We start from the raw sequence: 17,341 nt of genomic DNA, 5'->3' as shown, positions 1-17,341 counted from the left end.
AGTGTGGGGAGAAGAACAGATTCAAGTAAATAAACACTAAAGTATAAGGTGGAAAAATGACCTACAATAACTGTTAATACGAATAGCCTACAATATACACCGCTACCGAGCCCACCCCCCACCAGCCGCCACCGCCACAGTTGTCTTAATGAGAGCTCAACAGTCCAATGAGCGGGTGTGCCGCGGTCCTGTCTCTCGGATCCGTGACATGAGATCATGGACTTGGTCTCTGTTTCAAAACCATTACAGCCCTACTACTAAGTAGTCTGCCTACTGCTTTAAGTGAGGAAAAAAATTTATACAGACTTTGTATAAATTATCTAGTGTGTTATCACGATTTTAAAAAAATGTGCAAATAAAAGTTTTTTTTACAACCTCAAAACAGATAAAGCTTTGGGAACCCCCTGTGACCGGACCCCAGGCTGGGAACCACTGATCTATATCTTTCCTCAGCAGGAGTGTGTTTTTATGTACTGAACACTGTGTGCATCTGTCCTGTTCAGACTCCTTACCAGACAGCGACAGTGTGAGCGGTCAGTCCAGCAGGGATACAAACGTCTCTCCTAACAGAGACACCCCTACCGGTATTGGTGTCCCAGAATTCCCTGCTGCCAACTCAGAGGAAGGACAGTATTACCAGAATGTTTTAGTGGCTGTGAAGAGGTGGTTTAGCCTCTTTGGGTGGCCGAATGGACCACACCCTATCTCTGTACCACACACGCTCAGAAGGTATACCCTAGAGATTCTCCTATTAATTTTTCTCAGGAGCCACATTTGGAGACTTTGTTTATGTTAGAGGACTTCCACTTTAAGTGACTTCTACTATAATGTATGTCTCCTCTCTTCCTCCAGAGTTGTGTCGAAAATTCAAACGAGTCATTCCAGTGGACGGACTTATCGAGTCAGTCAAAATAAAGACTCCAGGTATGTATATGAGTGATGTGTACACACCCTTTGAGCAGATAGTTACAAATGTTTTTTGTAGTTCTCAGATGAATTCTTATGCTGCAAAGTAGTGAAGGCTGACTTAGCTAATATTATGACAACATTACATAGAGCTGGAAGTTTAAATCACCAACCATAGTGAAACTAAGTTATTCAAAGAGGTTGAAATTATACACCTTGAAAGCAGCTTCTGTCAGCTGACTACTTCTTTTATATGGAAATCTCATGTGCAAATAATGTTTGTCTGTTTTTTTAAATGGCACTGGGCAGTCTACTCAGGTTTGTATTCACCATTGGTTATTTAGAGTTACAATGGGTCAAGGAAAATAGTAGATGATAGTTGAACTGAAGCTCTAGTGGGATTTTAATTAATATCAGCATTGATCTTGCTCTAGATGCAAAGCATATAACTGTATAGTACTGTTTGAATTGTTGTGTTCAGGTCTGTAGTGGACATGCTTCATTACCTGACTGGCAAACAGATTCCTGGTATTCCTCACTGTCAGACTTTTTCCAATGATATTGACCAGCGCACCAATCAGCTGCTACAACAGCATGAAGCCATACTTGCTTTTCTCAGGTAGGCCATACAATGCTGCTGACATTATTAGTTTGACCCCTGACTAAGGCCCCTTTCAGACGTGCCTTTTGTTATGTATATGTAATGAAAATGTGTTGGTTGTGTTTGAATATGTACCAGATTCACGTTTATGTAAAAGTCACAAGCAGCAATGTTCCAAGATCAGTTTCTGTAAAGCTACCAACATGGCACATGCCAAAAGTATGAATTGAATGCCGTCAGCGGTAAAAGGTAGAAATAAATCATACAACTACAGCACTAATCACACCAGCATTGTTACATAAATGTTTTGTAAGGAACATTTATGTAATGAACACCTACTGTCTTGTCTGAAAGGCAAAGTGCCACACTTTAGGAGATAAATGAAGCAGTGTAACATTTTCCATATCTGAAAAGGGCTAAAATTACATTTTGGAAAATATTTGGGGCCACTGTCATGTTTTTTTGTTTTTTTTCTTTTCATTATAATTTTGTTTCAGGGTGCAGGGAGCCTGCCTTTGTCACATCAGACCAGAGTACTTGCTAGACAAGCAGGAGTTCAAACACTGGTGCTCCCTGCAGGTAAAGATAAACATGCACACAAAACAATTGGGTTGTAGACCTACACCATGTGCATCAAATTGTAAATGTCCTGTTCCTTTAGTGAGGCCTCTTTGGTCTCACTCATGGTCTCACACACAACATATTTCTATTGTGCCATATATACATATATGTGTGTTTCTCTTAGGCAAATGAGGAAGCATATGGTCTGGACTACAGCAGTGTTGACTATGAGTCTCTGAGCAAACGATCGTGGACTGACGTGCTGCTGCAAATATACAAGGTGAAAAACTCTTTCTGGCTCCCTCTGTTTTGCCCTGTCCTTATCCACTATATGCAGGTTCATGGAAATCCCTTCAAGTCACTCTGTGATCTTGTGGAATTTAATTTTCCACACCTGTGCAATTAATAGAATGGAGCTGCAAATTACCTCAATCAATGTGATGTACCTTTTAGACTCAAGCTTTCTCATGAGTTATGTCTTTCTGTCCCTTCCAGGCAGTGGTTGTCTGAAATAATTAATACTTATTGACAGTCAAATAAAGGTTCAATCAAAGGTTACATGAAAGCACTTTGACTTTACAAAGGTTTATAGCTCCTATCAGCTTAATAGAAGCTAATGTAAAGTAGACTAGTGCTGAGAAATGTCAGTCTCCTCTTGTTAAATACCAGTATTGAATGTTCCTCTGCACATGCCCAGGTGCTGGTGTTGTGTCGCGTGGCAGAGAGCGGTTTGAACTCAAGTTTGAACCACAAAAACGTTGATGGAATCCTCCCTGGCTTACAGCCGCTTGCCAGTAACATCTATTCAGTCCGAGAGCTCCAGCTGCTCTCATGGCTCAACATGCACTACCAGAGCTCGAGGAAGACTGCGTGGGGTACAGGTATGACACAAAACATGTATAACTTTTTTTAAGATTCAAAGTTCAAAGGTGCATTTCACAATGTGCAGTGAAATGCAGTGTGGCATAGTGAATAATTATTCTAATAAAAGTAAGAACCAAAAATATAAAACCTAATAACTTAAAGATAAACAACTATAAACATAAGTTGTAACCTACTACAGTGTATATAGACTCAGTCTGTAGTAGAAATGTTGTAGTAGCCTGAGCCGATTCAAGCATATTTAATGGATTAGTATCGGCTTAAATAAAGATCCTTTCTTTACTGTACTTCTACTGATTTGTCTACCTCAGTCTGCTAGTGTTGCAAAACTGCTCTCCTTTCTGACTGCTGGGCTCCACAGTGCATCATTTTGCTCGCATATGAAAGTAAAAGTTAGAGTCTGTGAATGTGAAAATAATTGCTATGAGTTCTGACAGAAAACACAGATTCACTAAACTCGACGCCAACAGATCAGTAATTAGATCTGTAATCTCTCCCCTCTCTTACTCATTAACAAAGAGCAGTGTACAAAACATTCAGATAACAGCTTGTGAAATGTCGCCCACAGCAGGTCATATCAGCTATCCGTAATCAACATTATTTCTGTGAGTAACTGGAGGACAGAAAAAAATGTAACATGGCTGTTGTATCCATCCAAAGACTTGTGGTGGGAAGACACTGCTCTCTATAACACCACTGTAAAATCACAAGTGGAGTCTTTTTGCACTGGGTGATACGTGTTAGCTGATGAAAGTATCAGCTGTTTCACTCCCCACTTAAACTTTCATTCATATCATATCAATAACTTAGCAGCTTAACAGTTTTAACATTAACAGCGACTTACAATTGCTATATATGTCAGAGGTCACACGCCTCTGGAGCAACTAGGGGTTAAGTGTCTTGCTCAGGGACACAATGGTGGATGGGTCACAGTGGGGGATTTAACCTGGGTCATGAGCTTCAGTATTTGGATCATGTATGTCATGAAAAATAAGATATGCAAAATTTAATGTGGTGCACCTCACCTGCGATTTACAAAAAAACACTTAATTGGGACATCCCTAATCTGGGCTCTACAGTCCTGAGCAGAGAAGTTCCCAGGCCGGTTGGCAATGCCACTTGTCAGGATTCTCAGGAACAGTACCAGAGTAGAAGGTCTTTAGAACTACCAGAGATTTTTAAGATGTCGAAGGTAGTAAAGGCATATATGAAAAGTGCCCTGAGATACCTTCTGTTACGATTTGCTGCTACAGTATATAAATAAAATTGAACTGAATGTCCTATGTAATGTGATCGGCAAACTTGGTAATGGATTTGGAGCTGTTCCTGGCCACATAGGACAGAACATCTGTAAATGTAAAATAATTATTAATTAGCCTAGCAAATAGATGTTTTTTCTTCTTTAGGTTCCACATATTGATTGAGATCTGTAATATGTCATTAAACATGCTGTTATGCTGCTAGTCAGAAACAGTTTTTCTGTATTTGTCATAATAGGCCCCTTATGTTGAATTATTTTGCGGTCTTTGTGATCAGTACAACTACAGTCTGTGCATACTGTGTTGAGCCTGTTTTAAACTGTTAAACCTTTTTTTTCATTGAATGTTTAATATGTTGTGCGTTTCATACTTTCTGAATGTAGTCAGACCTCGTGAAAGCATTTCTTCAGCACATAGTACACAATTTAAAATCCTGTAAGGCTTGAGGATGGTAATGTTTTTACTACCTTTTGATTCCTTGAAATTTATTACTGATTGATAGGTCGTTTCTGCATGGTAATGTTTTGCAGGTGGTGTCCCACCAGCACGCTGGATAGTGAATTTTGACCTGGACTTGACAGATGGACTGGTGCTAGCTGCTCTGCTTGCTGCCTACTGCCCTTTTCTGGTCAGTGTGTGTACATGTGTCTCTGAGTGTGTCCGTTAATTTTGTGCAGACCCTCTTCAGTGTGTTTGAGTTAATGAGGGATGGCGGCTAATGTCTGTAAGTGGCACTGTGATTGATGTGATGAGGACGCACTTAGTCCTGAACAAGATTAGAGGAGCCTCTTATCATGCTAAACACAGTTTTGTGTGTGTGTGTGTGTGTTTATGAGAGTGCAACTCGCTCTCTGTTTTAGTTGTAGCGTTTTGCCTGCTAGAGCTCGTTACAGAAAAACCTTGTCATAGTTTTTTTTGTGCCTAATAAGATCTGCAGCCACTTCGGGAGGATGTACACCACAACTAGCACTCTGGAGCAGATCCTTCACAACAACATCATAGTGGCCCAGGCCCTGACGACACTTTGTCTCAACCTAGATGTACAGGTAAATTCCAGATGGGACCAGAGCAGTGTTTCATACAGCAAGATGACTAGTATAACTTCAGACTTACTTCAGTAAAATAGGAATATTTTCATAAAAAGTGACCTAAGTTATCACGAAAAACTTATTCCTCCAGACTAGCCTGGTCCTGGTCAGGTTAGTTAATCAGCCAAACTAAAACCAGTTATAACGCGGTTCCTTTCCTTGTCAAGGCAATAGACAACCAATCTAAAGACATTCGATACTTCAACATTGTTTAATGTCATGTTGCATCTTAGCTGTCTTGCACATTATCTTTCAGCACTTAATGGGAAAAAAACTTGACATTACTCACACTGCACTTGAACCCAGGATTATATGCTTAGAAAGAGTTCATCTGTTCGGTTTATGTCTACTTATTACACAGTCTATGTTCAACATGCTGCCAAATGTTCTCTTTTGCTTTGTTTATGGCAGTGACTTTATCAGTTTTTGCTTTATTATTATTATCTTCTTCACATTCTGTTCAATATACCTCACTGTATATTGATGTGATATATGCTTGATATCGTAGGTCTGTGTTTCAAATTTATTAATGCAATTCTTCTGTGCAATTCTTTTCTGATCCCATTTGCTTTAAATCAACTTTATGAAACCGCCTCATCCTGGTTTAGTTTGTCAATCTATTCACAGGGCTTAAAGTTCTCAGGCTCAGAACCATTTTAGATTTGAAAATCAATTTATTTTTAATACATGCCATTTTGACACAGACACACGGGACTTAAGACATGTTAAAATGTTCCAGATATTTTGTGTACATGATGACTCTTATTGTGTTCAGTGGTGCATTTTCCGTTATTTATTTTAATCATTTCGTGGACTCACCTTCTCTTCCATTCTTTCTCCTAACACTTGAACAAATTTCAGGCACAGACAATTTCTTTGCTTTAAGCCCTGTTTTCTCAAGATTTCCGACTTCCTGTTGTGACTTTGTCCCTGTGTGTCCCTGTATCTGAGTGTGTCTGTGTGGTGTGTTCAGCCAACAGACTTGTCAGACCCCAATCCAGTGCACATGTTAATGCTGTGTGTTCACCTGTATGAGAGACTGCCTCAGTACCTGCCAGTGCACACCATTACTCTCTCAGGAGGCCTGCACAACACTTTCAGCAAACAGGTAACACACACACACACACGAACACAACTCCGATGTTGGTCTTAAAAGACAGCTTAATAAAATTTTAACTGCATGCCTTGTAAATCATATTCATGAGCACTGTGAGACTGAAAATGGCTTGGATGATGACCTCCTGGACAGATAATGACACAAACACAGACACATAAAAATACTGCAGCTGGGATCACACAGACACACATTAACAGGATTATAGACACACACATATATAAATAGGATTATAGAAACACACACACTAACATGATTACAAACACAGACAAATATGCATTTGGGTAATGATCCACATTGTCAGGTTAAGCCGCATTACAAGCCTAACAAAAAATAGATGTCAGTCTGAGCTAAGGAAGACTCATTGTCTTGTTTTCTGGCAGCAGCAGCAGCATTTGTCTCTATGTTGTGGTTGTGCTTGCCTGTGTTTATACAATTTGTATAAAAAACGTGTGTGTGTGTGTGTGTGTGTGTGTGTTTCCAGATTCGTCTGAAAAGCCCAACCTCCAAGCCTGTCAAATACCAGGCCTTCCTTCTAGGAGACGATGCCCATCTCTTCTCCCTCCCTGGTGGACACACTGTCATCATTCCTCCAAAGTATATTTTTTACCCTTTATTAAACAAGCAAACACACAGTGCAATTTTTTTTCAAAACTAAAGATATTCAATAAATACTAATGGTAAATATTTAAATGAATACTCATTCAATTATAATACATTATTGTGATTTACACATATGTACATTATGCTGTCTCTTTTTATGGTATTGATGTAACCAAACCTGCCAACACTCCTTAAAAGGACTGTTTTATACTTGAACATGTCTAGTTTTGCATTATGCACATAATTGGATCAGAATTCAGACCTTGCCTTGTGTTGGATTGGTTTGACATTTGCATTATTTCCATTTAAATTTAAGAACTACATTTAATTGCAACACACTAAAATGATCTGCTACAAACATAAGGAAGTGTTTACAGGGTTATTTTTCCAGGTTGAAGCATACACAATCTTAAGAAAAAAAGTCTCATGCAGTAAAATTGTAATTATGAAACATTGGTGCATGCCTTTGTAGTGAGCATCAACAATGAATACTAAACTACACTAAAACTGGTTTCCTTAGTGAAGAAGTGCCTTTGCATCTCCACTTCTAAAATAACTTTTTTGGGCAGACATGTGCCCTGCAAAGAAAAGGAAAAACGCTTTTCAACTTATTCAAGTGCCCAAGTGGAGTAAATTTGGATTTGCTTTGAGATTTTAGCTCATTAAAAGTGTATCTCTGTATAAAAATATCCCACATCACATATTGAATCCCTAGCTTTACTCAATAAATAAATAAATGTTGTCTTTAAGGGCAATGCCATTATGCAGAAGCATAATATTACAATCCTGCGGATGCATTACTATTATAATCTGAAAATGCCAGGTTGTATAATAAAATAATTGAGTTGTAAAAGAAGTGCACCGTGAAGTGCCTTCTGGTTCATGTAGAACAGAGGCTGAATTATCACATGTGCCGATGGCTGTGTTGATTTTCTCAGAGCGAGCACTGAACTGACCGTCCAGTTCAGCTGCTCCTTCATGCAGCCCATGCACGCAGTCCTTCTGCTCATCTCCAGCTCTCCTTTTGGCCTGTACGGCACCACTCTCGCCTTCAACCTGAAGACCCACGTCAGTCACATCACACCAACAGTGAGTATAATTAACTAAAGGGGTGGACTGACTATCACGCTGTAGTTACACTTAATACCCCACTTACAGATTTGTTGATAGCACTAAATCGCTACACACTAGTGTGCTGTGTCTAACACATATCAAACAAACTGTAGTTTGGAGTACAGTGTGTTTCCAAAGGCTGGCTGTTAAAGAGAGTGGCTGGCTACAACCGTAGTCTGATGATAACTAGATGACAGACTGTCTGCGTCTTACTGTCTCTCCTTAGAACACTGTCAAGTGCAAGTCTCCATGCTACCAGCTGAATGTAATCCAGGTGCCTGTGACCAACCCTTTCAACAAAGAAGCTGTGTTTAGGTAGGTGTCTGTGTCCACGTACACGTGTATGTACGCAATTTGTGGCTGTTAAGAATCCCCTCTCACCGTAAAAGTACAAAAAATCTAGTAGAATCTAGCTATTTAGATATCTTTGGTGTTACTTGCCCAGGTTTTAGATACTGGCAGATACTTAGCACAATGGGGGTAAATTACATTTTGTTTAAATGATATTAAGAAAATTCAACAGCAATGTGGCTTTCCAACTCCTAGTACAGAATGTGTGTTGTATTGCTGAATTCAAACCTCTCTGGTGTGTGTGTGTGTGTGTGTATTTAGGGTGGTGCTGGTGGAGTCTCTGTTCAACCCACTGGAGCCTGAAAAGAAGAAACATGGCCTTGTTCAGCAGGCCTCCTCCAAAACCAGGTAACACATGCACTCAGCAGAGACAGCTAATACACTCACACACAATCAGAAGCACACACTGTATTGTGGCAGTTTCTTGTGCACAAAGGCTTATATTTATTTTCGTGGGCACCATCCAGGGGTTAACATGACAAAAGTCTTCACATCACAAAGCAGGGATTAGATGTTTTCCGACCTGAAAATGTGACCCATGTGAATCATGCGGGGAGGTGAGATAAACTGCCCGAGTGAAATGGAGAGAATTTGCAGACATCTGTAGGCTGAAGTTCATTAAGATTTTTTTTTCCTCTCCCCTTGAGGTTGTTTGTTTGCGTTCATCTTAAGCTCAACCTGCTGATTTTAAACATACAGTGGCTGTTTTAATGAGTACAACAGGGGAGCCTTGTTTCTGTATGGTAAATGGACTTAGCACTTATAAGGACTATAGCACCTTGGGTAGTCAGTCTCCAACACTCTGTCTCTACAGATTTTTTTGTCTGCTGGCATAGGATTTTCACGCCTAAACCTGGAAACACACTGGATCCGTTGACAGATGTCAAGTTGACGGATCCTTTTCATTTTCTATGGAGAGCAGGAGATCTGGCCGCACAGTGCATGATGGATACGCCATGGCGAGTTGACTGTGGTTTAATGGCCAATCGCGTATGAGAATTTGCATAAACATGACTCACTCTCAAGTTTATGCAAATGAGCCCATCGAGCACAAAGCACCAGGCTCAGGACACTCAGATCAAACTGTAAAACTAGGCAGTGCTGGTCAAATATGAATAAAGATTCTGTTACTGCAGTGCCTATTTCTTGCTTTACATGTTTTCAGAAACACAATTTAGTGTAATGTTTACTTCTACCATGAGAAAGTTTCTGACTTCTATCATGTTGAAAGCGAACAATCCACAAGTAAGCACCGCCCAACTCACAGCCACAGAGTTCCTTGCTGGATTCTGTGTGTCTCCAGCTTTAAGCAAACTTTCCGTGCTAGCTATACACAAACGAGAATTAGACATAAAATATTCTGCATACAGTTGTTATAGAGTAACTTAATCAAAAGGAAAAGGGTGTTCCTCCTGCTCATCACTGCTTCAGAAGGTGAGGTACAGTATGAGGTCGTTCTTCAGGAGAGTGCTGGGTTGCCATTAAGAATAGCTGGTTAGTATGCATCCCTTAATACCTGAGATGTCTTCAAAGCCAAACAGACCAGCTCCTCCTCCTAATCAGGAGTTGACTATGAGGATTTGAAGTAGGACTGAGGTCATCTGTGGTTCGCCTGAATCAGGTTACATAGTCTATGAATGATTATGATTTTCTTTCCTCCTCCTCCCCTTTTTCAGTATAGAGCAGATGACTTCAGACACGAGCTATAGGGAGGAGATGGAGGAGAAGTATGCAGATCTCAGTAAGTAGGAACACAAATGCACACATGCTCTGTACTCTGTGCTGCCTTAATTACCATTCATGCATGTGTGTGAATGCTGAGCCTTTATTCATGTGTGCTTGCTTGCGGTCTTTATACATTTGTGTGTGTGCCCAGATGGTGAAGGCACTGAGTTCCTGAGTCCAGTAAAGAGCATTTGTCTGAATTCAGGCCAAGCAAACACTCTCAACATCCACTACCTGCCCTTCTCCCCAGGCACCAAGTATTGCTCTGTGCTGCTAGTTTGCCCTCAGGTCAGTGAGTGTCTGGGTTGTCTGTCAATTGCCTAAAATGGATTTTTTTTTTTTTATTGATTATTGACTTGCATCTTTTAATTGCGGACAGCTGTGAGCACTTACGGTAGATAAGTTTCTAATTGCTCAGACTGTAGAGGAAACCCACAGTGCATGCTAAATTAAATTAGAATTAATTGGATGAAATCTTCATCCTGAAGTGTGTTTGTGTATGTGTTTTATATGCTAATTGTGGGTATGTCAGTGCAATCAGATGCTCTGTCAGCAAGACTCTGTTTTGTTTTGTTTGTATGTTAATGCATTTACAGACATATTCTTTTTTTTTCTATGTTCATAAATATTGTTGTTGCAAATATTCTTACTTAGCAAATCCTTTTTATTATAAAAGAGAAATTTTGAAAATGTATAAAAAAAACAATGTTGTTTTAGGGCCATATCGCCCAAACCCAGCCAGTCAAATCAATAGCTTGTCTTTTCTTTCCATGGGGGTCTCCAAACATTACCAGCCAGTGTGGCAAGTGACCCTCATTTATTTATTATTGTCTCTGTGTCCCTCTAGGTGGGAGATATGGTCTATATGGTAAAGGCCACAGCAGGATTACCTCTTCCTTCCCCTCTCACTGCCAAGCCCAGTGCTAACATAGTCTCCATCCCCAACAACTCTGGTAGGAAACCTATCATCCAAATGTTGCTCATAAAGCTAAAATTGCTGAAACTAAATGTTATTTACTGTAGCTGCTTTTCCATTAACCAAACATTATCAACATCAATCCTCATGACAGGACACCAACATTAAATATCATAATCATCAATTAAATTCTGTATTGTCTTCGACCAAGCATGGTCTCATATCCACAGTGATAAACACTCATAAATGTATTACAGGTTATTACTTTGGCATGGTCTGAATCTTCAGTGAGAGGCAGCCTGAATGTCGGGGAGAAAGACTCTCCTTCTAGTCTGTTTTTGTCTCATTTGACTAATTGACACACTCGGGTGATGTCGTGTTAAATGACCTGTTTAAAGTGTTTCCACAGACAGTTAAACAACATTAGCATACAGTTTGACACTTATAATTGTGTATTTTTGTTGTAACGAACCGGGAAACTGACACTGCTTGAGCTTAACTAACAACAGCAACTGGTGATGTTTTTTCTCTAACGACAGACCCAGCTGTGTGTGTAGCAGTACTGAGCCTACGCTGCAGGGTGGGGCAGGTGTGTGAGGAGGTGGTGTGTCTGCCGTTGATCAATATGGCCTGGGAGCAAGCTCTGGCCATCTGGGGTCAGCACAGCATGAGTGCCGATGAATATAGCAAGCGGATGCTGACACACACCTTGCATAGCAGCACTGTGAGGACAACCACAGCTGCACGCAAGCTCTTTAAACAACAGGTACATGCAGATCTTTGGATATACAGTATGAAGTGTATGGTTGGTTGGTGGTATGGTAGGCAGGCGGGGGGGGGATTCCACATCAGTATTGTGAGTTGTTTTCCCTGTTGTCAATATTTTATTAGTCACTTTTCTTCTCTTGTCTCCTGTTAGGACCAACTGTTGAGAGGTGTGAACTGCAGTAAAGGGGTAGAATACAGTGTGGAAGTGTCTTTGCCACAATACTTTGCTTTACCCAGTACTGTTACAATACCTGTAAAAGAAGACACCAACCTACCTTGGGAGAATCCTGCAGGTACACAAACCACTCATACATAAATACCTTTTTTTCCAGCATACCCAGGTGGGCAGTGGCTCAAGTGGCCACTGGGACAAATTGGCAGCAAAGCTTTCGCCGCACCCAGTACTTCAGTAATTAGAAACCGCGGAGTCTGTGACTAATCAGCAGCATTCAACTCTGCAAACTCCACCCCGATAGTTGCTTAACTACTGGAAAGTGCTAACCTTCTGAAAGAAAGTTTTTGTACACCTGGAACCAATGCACAGAAACTAAATGTTCTACCTTGTTGCTCTGGAAGCAACCCATGTAAAGTTCCTTAGTTCCTCAAAAGGTCCTTGAGTTCCTCCAACTGAAATGCTCTTACTGTTATGTTCAGTGGTGGTTATGGCAGAGTTGAGCAAGTTGGAGGACCCAAACGCAGGACAAGTAGGCTAGCAGGTAAAGTTCAGACGGTTTATTCAAGGCAACAAAAAGCGAGCACACCTTCAAACTGAGTGGCTGATGACAAAGTCCAGAAACACAAAAGCTGTCCAAACAGAAATCCAACGGTGCAGGGAAACAGGGAAACACGACGAGTAGGCAGACAACGAGGGATCATAACACACATAGAAAGTAATGAACCGACAAAGACAAGACAGAAACACCAGGTATATATACACACACAGGGAGTAACAAGCAGGGCGGGAGCAACACAGGCGACAGAGATCAGGGTTAACGAGGGGCAGGCAGGCAGGCAGAGAGAGAGAGAGAGAGAGAGAGACAGGCAGAGAGAGAAAGAGAGACAGGCAGAGAGAGAGAAGGGGAAAACAAGGACAGACATGCAGAGGGATCACTGGGGTAACAGACAAGACAAGGTTACTGAATACTAGACAAGCAGACATGGGGCAGAGAGAATAACCAATAAGACAGAAGCACACATGTACAGTGAACAAGAACTCAAAAGGAGAACACAGAGCTAAAGTACAAAGGAGACTAGACCCAAAATAATGTAGACAAGGAACCTGAAGTAAATACTAAAACAAGAACCAAGGTGCAGGAAGAAGAACTAAGATGAGAGACAAGACAGTGACTAAGAAACTAAAAACGAAAGAACCAAAATAATAAACTAGATTACAAAACTCCAAACCAAGACAATATCAAATAAACACCGGAAAAACAACAGTACAAAAACCAAATCCTAACACTTACAGCTTCATTCATGTGTGATTTACTTATGTAACTGTGAACACTTTTCCTTTGATTGTTGACCTCCTCCCCTTCCTGGATCTCCTCTTCCCTCTGTTCAGTAGATTGTGGCTGTGTGGACATCCCAATACGGTTCCAGGCAGACTCCGTGGGGCAATTTACATGTCAAGTGGTCCTGAGGTCCTGGTGTGATACCAGGGTCTATGTGCTAGAGTCACTGGTTACTTCACAGGTAGAGATCAGCTATCAGAGCTTAGTATACCTGTAAATGGTATATTAAGTAAATGCTGGATTGTTTGTTGCTTTATGTGGTTCATTATTAATGTTACCAAAAATCTAATTTGTGACCACAGGACGGATTCATCCACTTGGACTTTAGCTCGCCTGCTCACCGGTCAGTCACTCAAGACATACCACTGGTGAGGGGAAGAGAAATTGTATTGATCAGTCTGTGTCTGTGCTGCTTATTAAGGGCCAACCAAAAAGCATTACCAATGATTTTAGATGTTTCTTCCATAATGAGAACCTGATTTCTTGGAAGAGAGTAGTCTCTTCCACTGTGCACAGTGCGCTGCTAATTTGTATTAGTAAAAATATATTTTAGTATTGTATAATTTATTTATTTGATAGTGTTAGTTGTATGTTTATTGTCACTTATCACTTTATTCTATGCTAAAATTTCTCACCTGTTAGACAAATAAAGGCTGATCTTATCTTATGTTAAAGCAAGGTTAAAATATATATCTGTGATCTGATCACATCACTTGACTGAAACTAACATATTAGTAAGTAGTATATTATGTTATTGTTATTAGTTATGCAAAATTGGTTTTAACATGTCAAAACGTTTAATAATGGTAGTTTCGAGTGCATTTATCAGGCCTATATGTCTCTCACAGCACAATGAGACCCACAAAGACTGGAAAATGCAAGCTGAGGTGTGTGGTGAGGGATTCTCCGGGCCAGAGGTTTTGTATGTGCCAGCAGGGACAAGAGCCTGTTACCCCCTCACCTTTTACCCTTCTGCACAATGCACTGTCATGGTAATTTCTTTTGTTGTTGTGGTTTCAATTATTTTTCTTTGTTTGTGACTTCCTTTGTCACATACTTGCTATTTAACTAACTTGCTTATTATAAACATTTTGATAGACCATGGCATCTTTATAGTTTTGTGGTCTTGAGTTAGTGTGTGTGTTCAGGATAATTCAATATCAGCAGCACTTTGAAAATCCCTTGCCATGCTCATCCACCAAGCCCTCACATTTGGCCTTTTTTCTCATTAGCTCAGATCCATCCTCTCAGGGAACAGTCAGCTTAAGTACTACCACTTATCTTGATGCCTCAAACAACAGCACACTGTCTGGTTTTTGTGGCTGTTAAGATGATATCTGGGAATTTAAGCTTCCTTCATGGCCGGCATCATCATCCAGTGCTTTTCTACGAACCACGACAGACATTTTGGGTTTTATTTTTATTTTTTTTTTACTTCCAATGAGCTTTATCTTTTTGAGAAACATTCTTTTGATAACAGTGGCTCCATTTTCAGGACCTGCTTTCAGAACCTGGAGTCCTAAGACCACATTTCTATGACCCATGTTTACAAAACTTGACCTGATGTAGCTTTTTTCATTTTATATCTGACAGAATATCTGACTTTGCCTGTACAGACACAAAGTATACAAAAAGCACGCTTGCATCTGCCCATGTGGTTGCACTTTTTAGAGTTTGTTTAAGTAATGAACAAATAAACAGAGCGAGCAGAGGACAGAAGCACCGCCCATAAATGACACAAAACTGAGCAGTATAGTTGTTGTTTTTTTTTTGTTTGGCTCAAGTACTGTGAAAAAGAAACTCATATATGATTTTTATAAATTGTATCCACATTTTGGTGTAGAAGTGATTCTTTATTCTCAATCTAGTGACTGTCTAATGTATGTATGTCCACTTCTTGGTCTTAGTCAATAACGGAGGGGGAAAAAAAAGTGTGTTGCATTGGCCGGGAATCGAACCCGGGCCTCCCGCGTGGCAGGCGAGAATTCTACCACTGAACCACCAATGCATTGCTGTGTGTGTTTTAGGGGGTGGTGCTTAAATAGAAGACATGCAGCTGCAGGCAGTCGCTGTGTTCATTCTTGTTTTGTTTGCCTGTCACACTACACAGCCTCAGTAGCCTGGTTTTTCTCCCTCCAACACAGTCACTTGTCTGGACTCTGTAATCAGCCACGTTCCTGTGTCAGGGTGAGAGTGCTCGACTGCAGATGAGAGTCTGCTTGCCTTTGTTCCTCTGTGTGTGCACTTAACACCAATAGTGTGTGTTTGACTGCCTGGACTTCATCCCTACCCCCACAGGGCAAGCTGTCCTTACATAATGACTGCAACGGCACTGAGCACATGTTTACCCTGAGAGGAGTGGGAGAGCACCCCCTGCCCGTGGACCACGTGGTATTACACTGCCCTGTAGGTCAAACCACACACACACAGCTAGATGTCCCCAACTACAGCCAGAACAAAGTCACTCTCAAGGTATAACCACACATGCAGATAACTGCCACACATACTGCTGCTTGCTGACAAAGATGCACAATTACACATTAACAGTCCTACACAACACATTTACTGTAAAGGAGAACACACAGGCAGTTTGATGTTTGTACTGCCAAAAAGATTTCCCATGTGAACCAAATAGAATGAGCACAGGAATGAGTGTTGGCGATGAACAGAGAAATGAGAAAAGGCATTTTTAATAATAATACATATAGTAAGATTTTTCCTATTGCCTTAAAATAAGAGTAGAAACACAACAGATGAGCTAGATGAACAGTGATGGGATTACCAAAGTCAGTAGGATTCATCCTCTGGGGACCATGAATGTCTGTAAAAAATCTTTACAGCAACCCCCTAAAGTTGTTACTTATATAGTTAGCTATTAAATTCTCTCTATAACTATCAGTATATTGTTTACTTCACCTATGGTATCAACACTGTGAAAAACAATAAATAATATATATATTTAAGGACCATGGGCATGTTGGTGTTTTATCATATTTAATGTATAATTTGAATATCTAAATTTGTAGAACACAAAATGAATTTTCTTGTGGTTTTACAGTCTGACAGTGTTGCAAGTGAGCGAGTGTCTATTTAAGTTTTTTTCTGTCTTGTATGTTTGTGTACATGCACATGCACATAGGTGGAGACAGACCTGTCTGTTGTAAGTGGAGCCACCTCCCTGGAGATTAAACCTGGTCAAAGTTCTTCTTACACTCTGGCTGTGACACCATGGAATCGAGGAAAACAGACAGGTGATTTTTAGGATGTGACGTGGAAGGCAGCTGTGCTCAAATGTCTGGGTCATTTGGTTATTATATTCTATTACATCTGCTTAAACAGACACACACAAACACATATTCTTGGTGTCTGTAGTTTAAATGCCAGCTTTAACACCTCAGATTCAGATCAACATAATCCAAATAAAACACATTAGATGACATTGAGACAGAATAATGATAAAACAATGAAGTCAAATAAGGCTAGTTTCTTTTTTTGTAGAAGTCAGATGGCTGCTGCAAGTGAATTTGGAGCAAAGGGAATAGGTACTATCCTGTAAGTTTGAGTTTGGTGTACAGGCTGGTGGCCATTGATTTTTCCCGCTGTCCTGATCTGTCATTACAGCCTGGCTTTATCCTGTTTGCGCATGTTATCGAGCACACAGATAAGACGAAAAGACAGAACAATGATGTTTAAAACATTTGTAAATTAATAAAATACAAATAAAGCTTAATTAACTACAAACCTAAATAAAGAATATATAAATAATTTCATGAATAAAACAAGCAATCAAAAGAAAACTAAACTGAACACTTTGTCCACTACTTTTCTTGCAGGCTCTGTGTCATTTGTAGAAAATTATGATATGCAAGAGGCAGACACACAAAAAGGTAAGCTTAGTTTTATTTATTCTAAATAAAACTTCAAAAATACTTCACATTAT

The 17,341-nt window shown here is 40.1% G+C and overlaps 1 protein-coding gene and 1 non-coding gene across 6 annotated transcripts in view; one reads left to right on the top strand and one right to left on the bottom strand.

Moving 5' to 3' along the window:
* Window positions 1–17,341, top strand: part of LOC119900970 (cilia- and flagella-associated protein 47-like) — a 69,813-nt gene that overhangs the window by 30,951 nt on the left and 21,521 nt on the right. For 3 of the 5 annotated variants that reach the window (XM_038716356.1, XM_038716362.1, XM_038716341.1), the window contains exons 31-54: window positions 504–729; window positions 853–924; window positions 1,388–1,525; window positions 2,005–2,086; window positions 2,253–2,348; window positions 2,766–2,949; window positions 4,740–4,837; window positions 5,139–5,255; window positions 6,271–6,405; window positions 6,896–7,008; window positions 7,953–8,103; window positions 8,354–8,442; window positions 8,740–8,826; window positions 10,155–10,219; window positions 10,355–10,491; window positions 11,051–11,156; window positions 11,659–11,885; window positions 12,039–12,180; window positions 13,452–13,582; window positions 13,704–13,769; window positions 14,250–14,393; window positions 15,700–15,873; window positions 16,541–16,652; window positions 17,235–17,288. In XM_038716356.1, the coding sequence (XP_038572284.1) occupies window positions 504–729; window positions 853–924; window positions 1,388–1,525; window positions 2,005–2,086; window positions 2,253–2,348; window positions 2,766–2,949; window positions 4,740–4,837; window positions 5,139–5,255; window positions 6,271–6,405; window positions 6,896–7,008; window positions 7,953–8,103; window positions 8,354–8,442; window positions 8,740–8,826; window positions 10,155–10,219; window positions 10,355–10,491; window positions 11,051–11,156; window positions 11,659–11,885; window positions 12,039–12,180; window positions 13,452–13,582; window positions 13,704–13,769; window positions 14,250–14,393; window positions 15,700–15,873; window positions 16,541–16,652; window positions 17,235–17,288 (2,946 nt within the window). The remainder of the gene's footprint in view (window positions 1–503; window positions 730–852; window positions 925–1,387; window positions 1,526–2,004; window positions 2,087–2,252; window positions 2,349–2,765; window positions 2,950–4,739; window positions 4,838–5,138; window positions 5,256–6,270; window positions 6,406–6,895; window positions 7,009–7,952; window positions 8,104–8,353; window positions 8,443–8,739; window positions 8,827–10,154; window positions 10,220–10,354; window positions 10,492–11,050; window positions 11,157–11,658; window positions 11,886–12,038; window positions 12,181–13,451; window positions 13,583–13,703; window positions 13,770–14,249; window positions 14,394–15,699; window positions 15,874–16,540; window positions 16,653–17,234; window positions 17,289–17,341) is intronic. The other 2 variants (XM_038716371.1, XM_038716350.1) reach the window with 1 other exon arrangement.
* Window positions 15,339–15,409, bottom strand: trnag-gcc. Its single transcript has one exon. It is a non-coding gene; the product is annotated as a tRNA-Gly (tRNA).

This window comes from Micropterus salmoides, unplaced genomic scaffold (assembly GCF_014851395.1).
Source record: "Micropterus salmoides isolate LMB-PRFRI ecotype aquatic unplaced genomic scaffold, ASM1485139v1 Ms_hic_scaffold_1, whole genome shotgun sequence".
Classification (NCBI taxonomy): Eukaryota; Metazoa; Chordata; class Actinopteri; order Centrarchiformes; family Centrarchidae; genus Micropterus; species Micropterus salmoides.
This window is presented reverse-complemented; position numbering and strand designations above follow the sequence as displayed.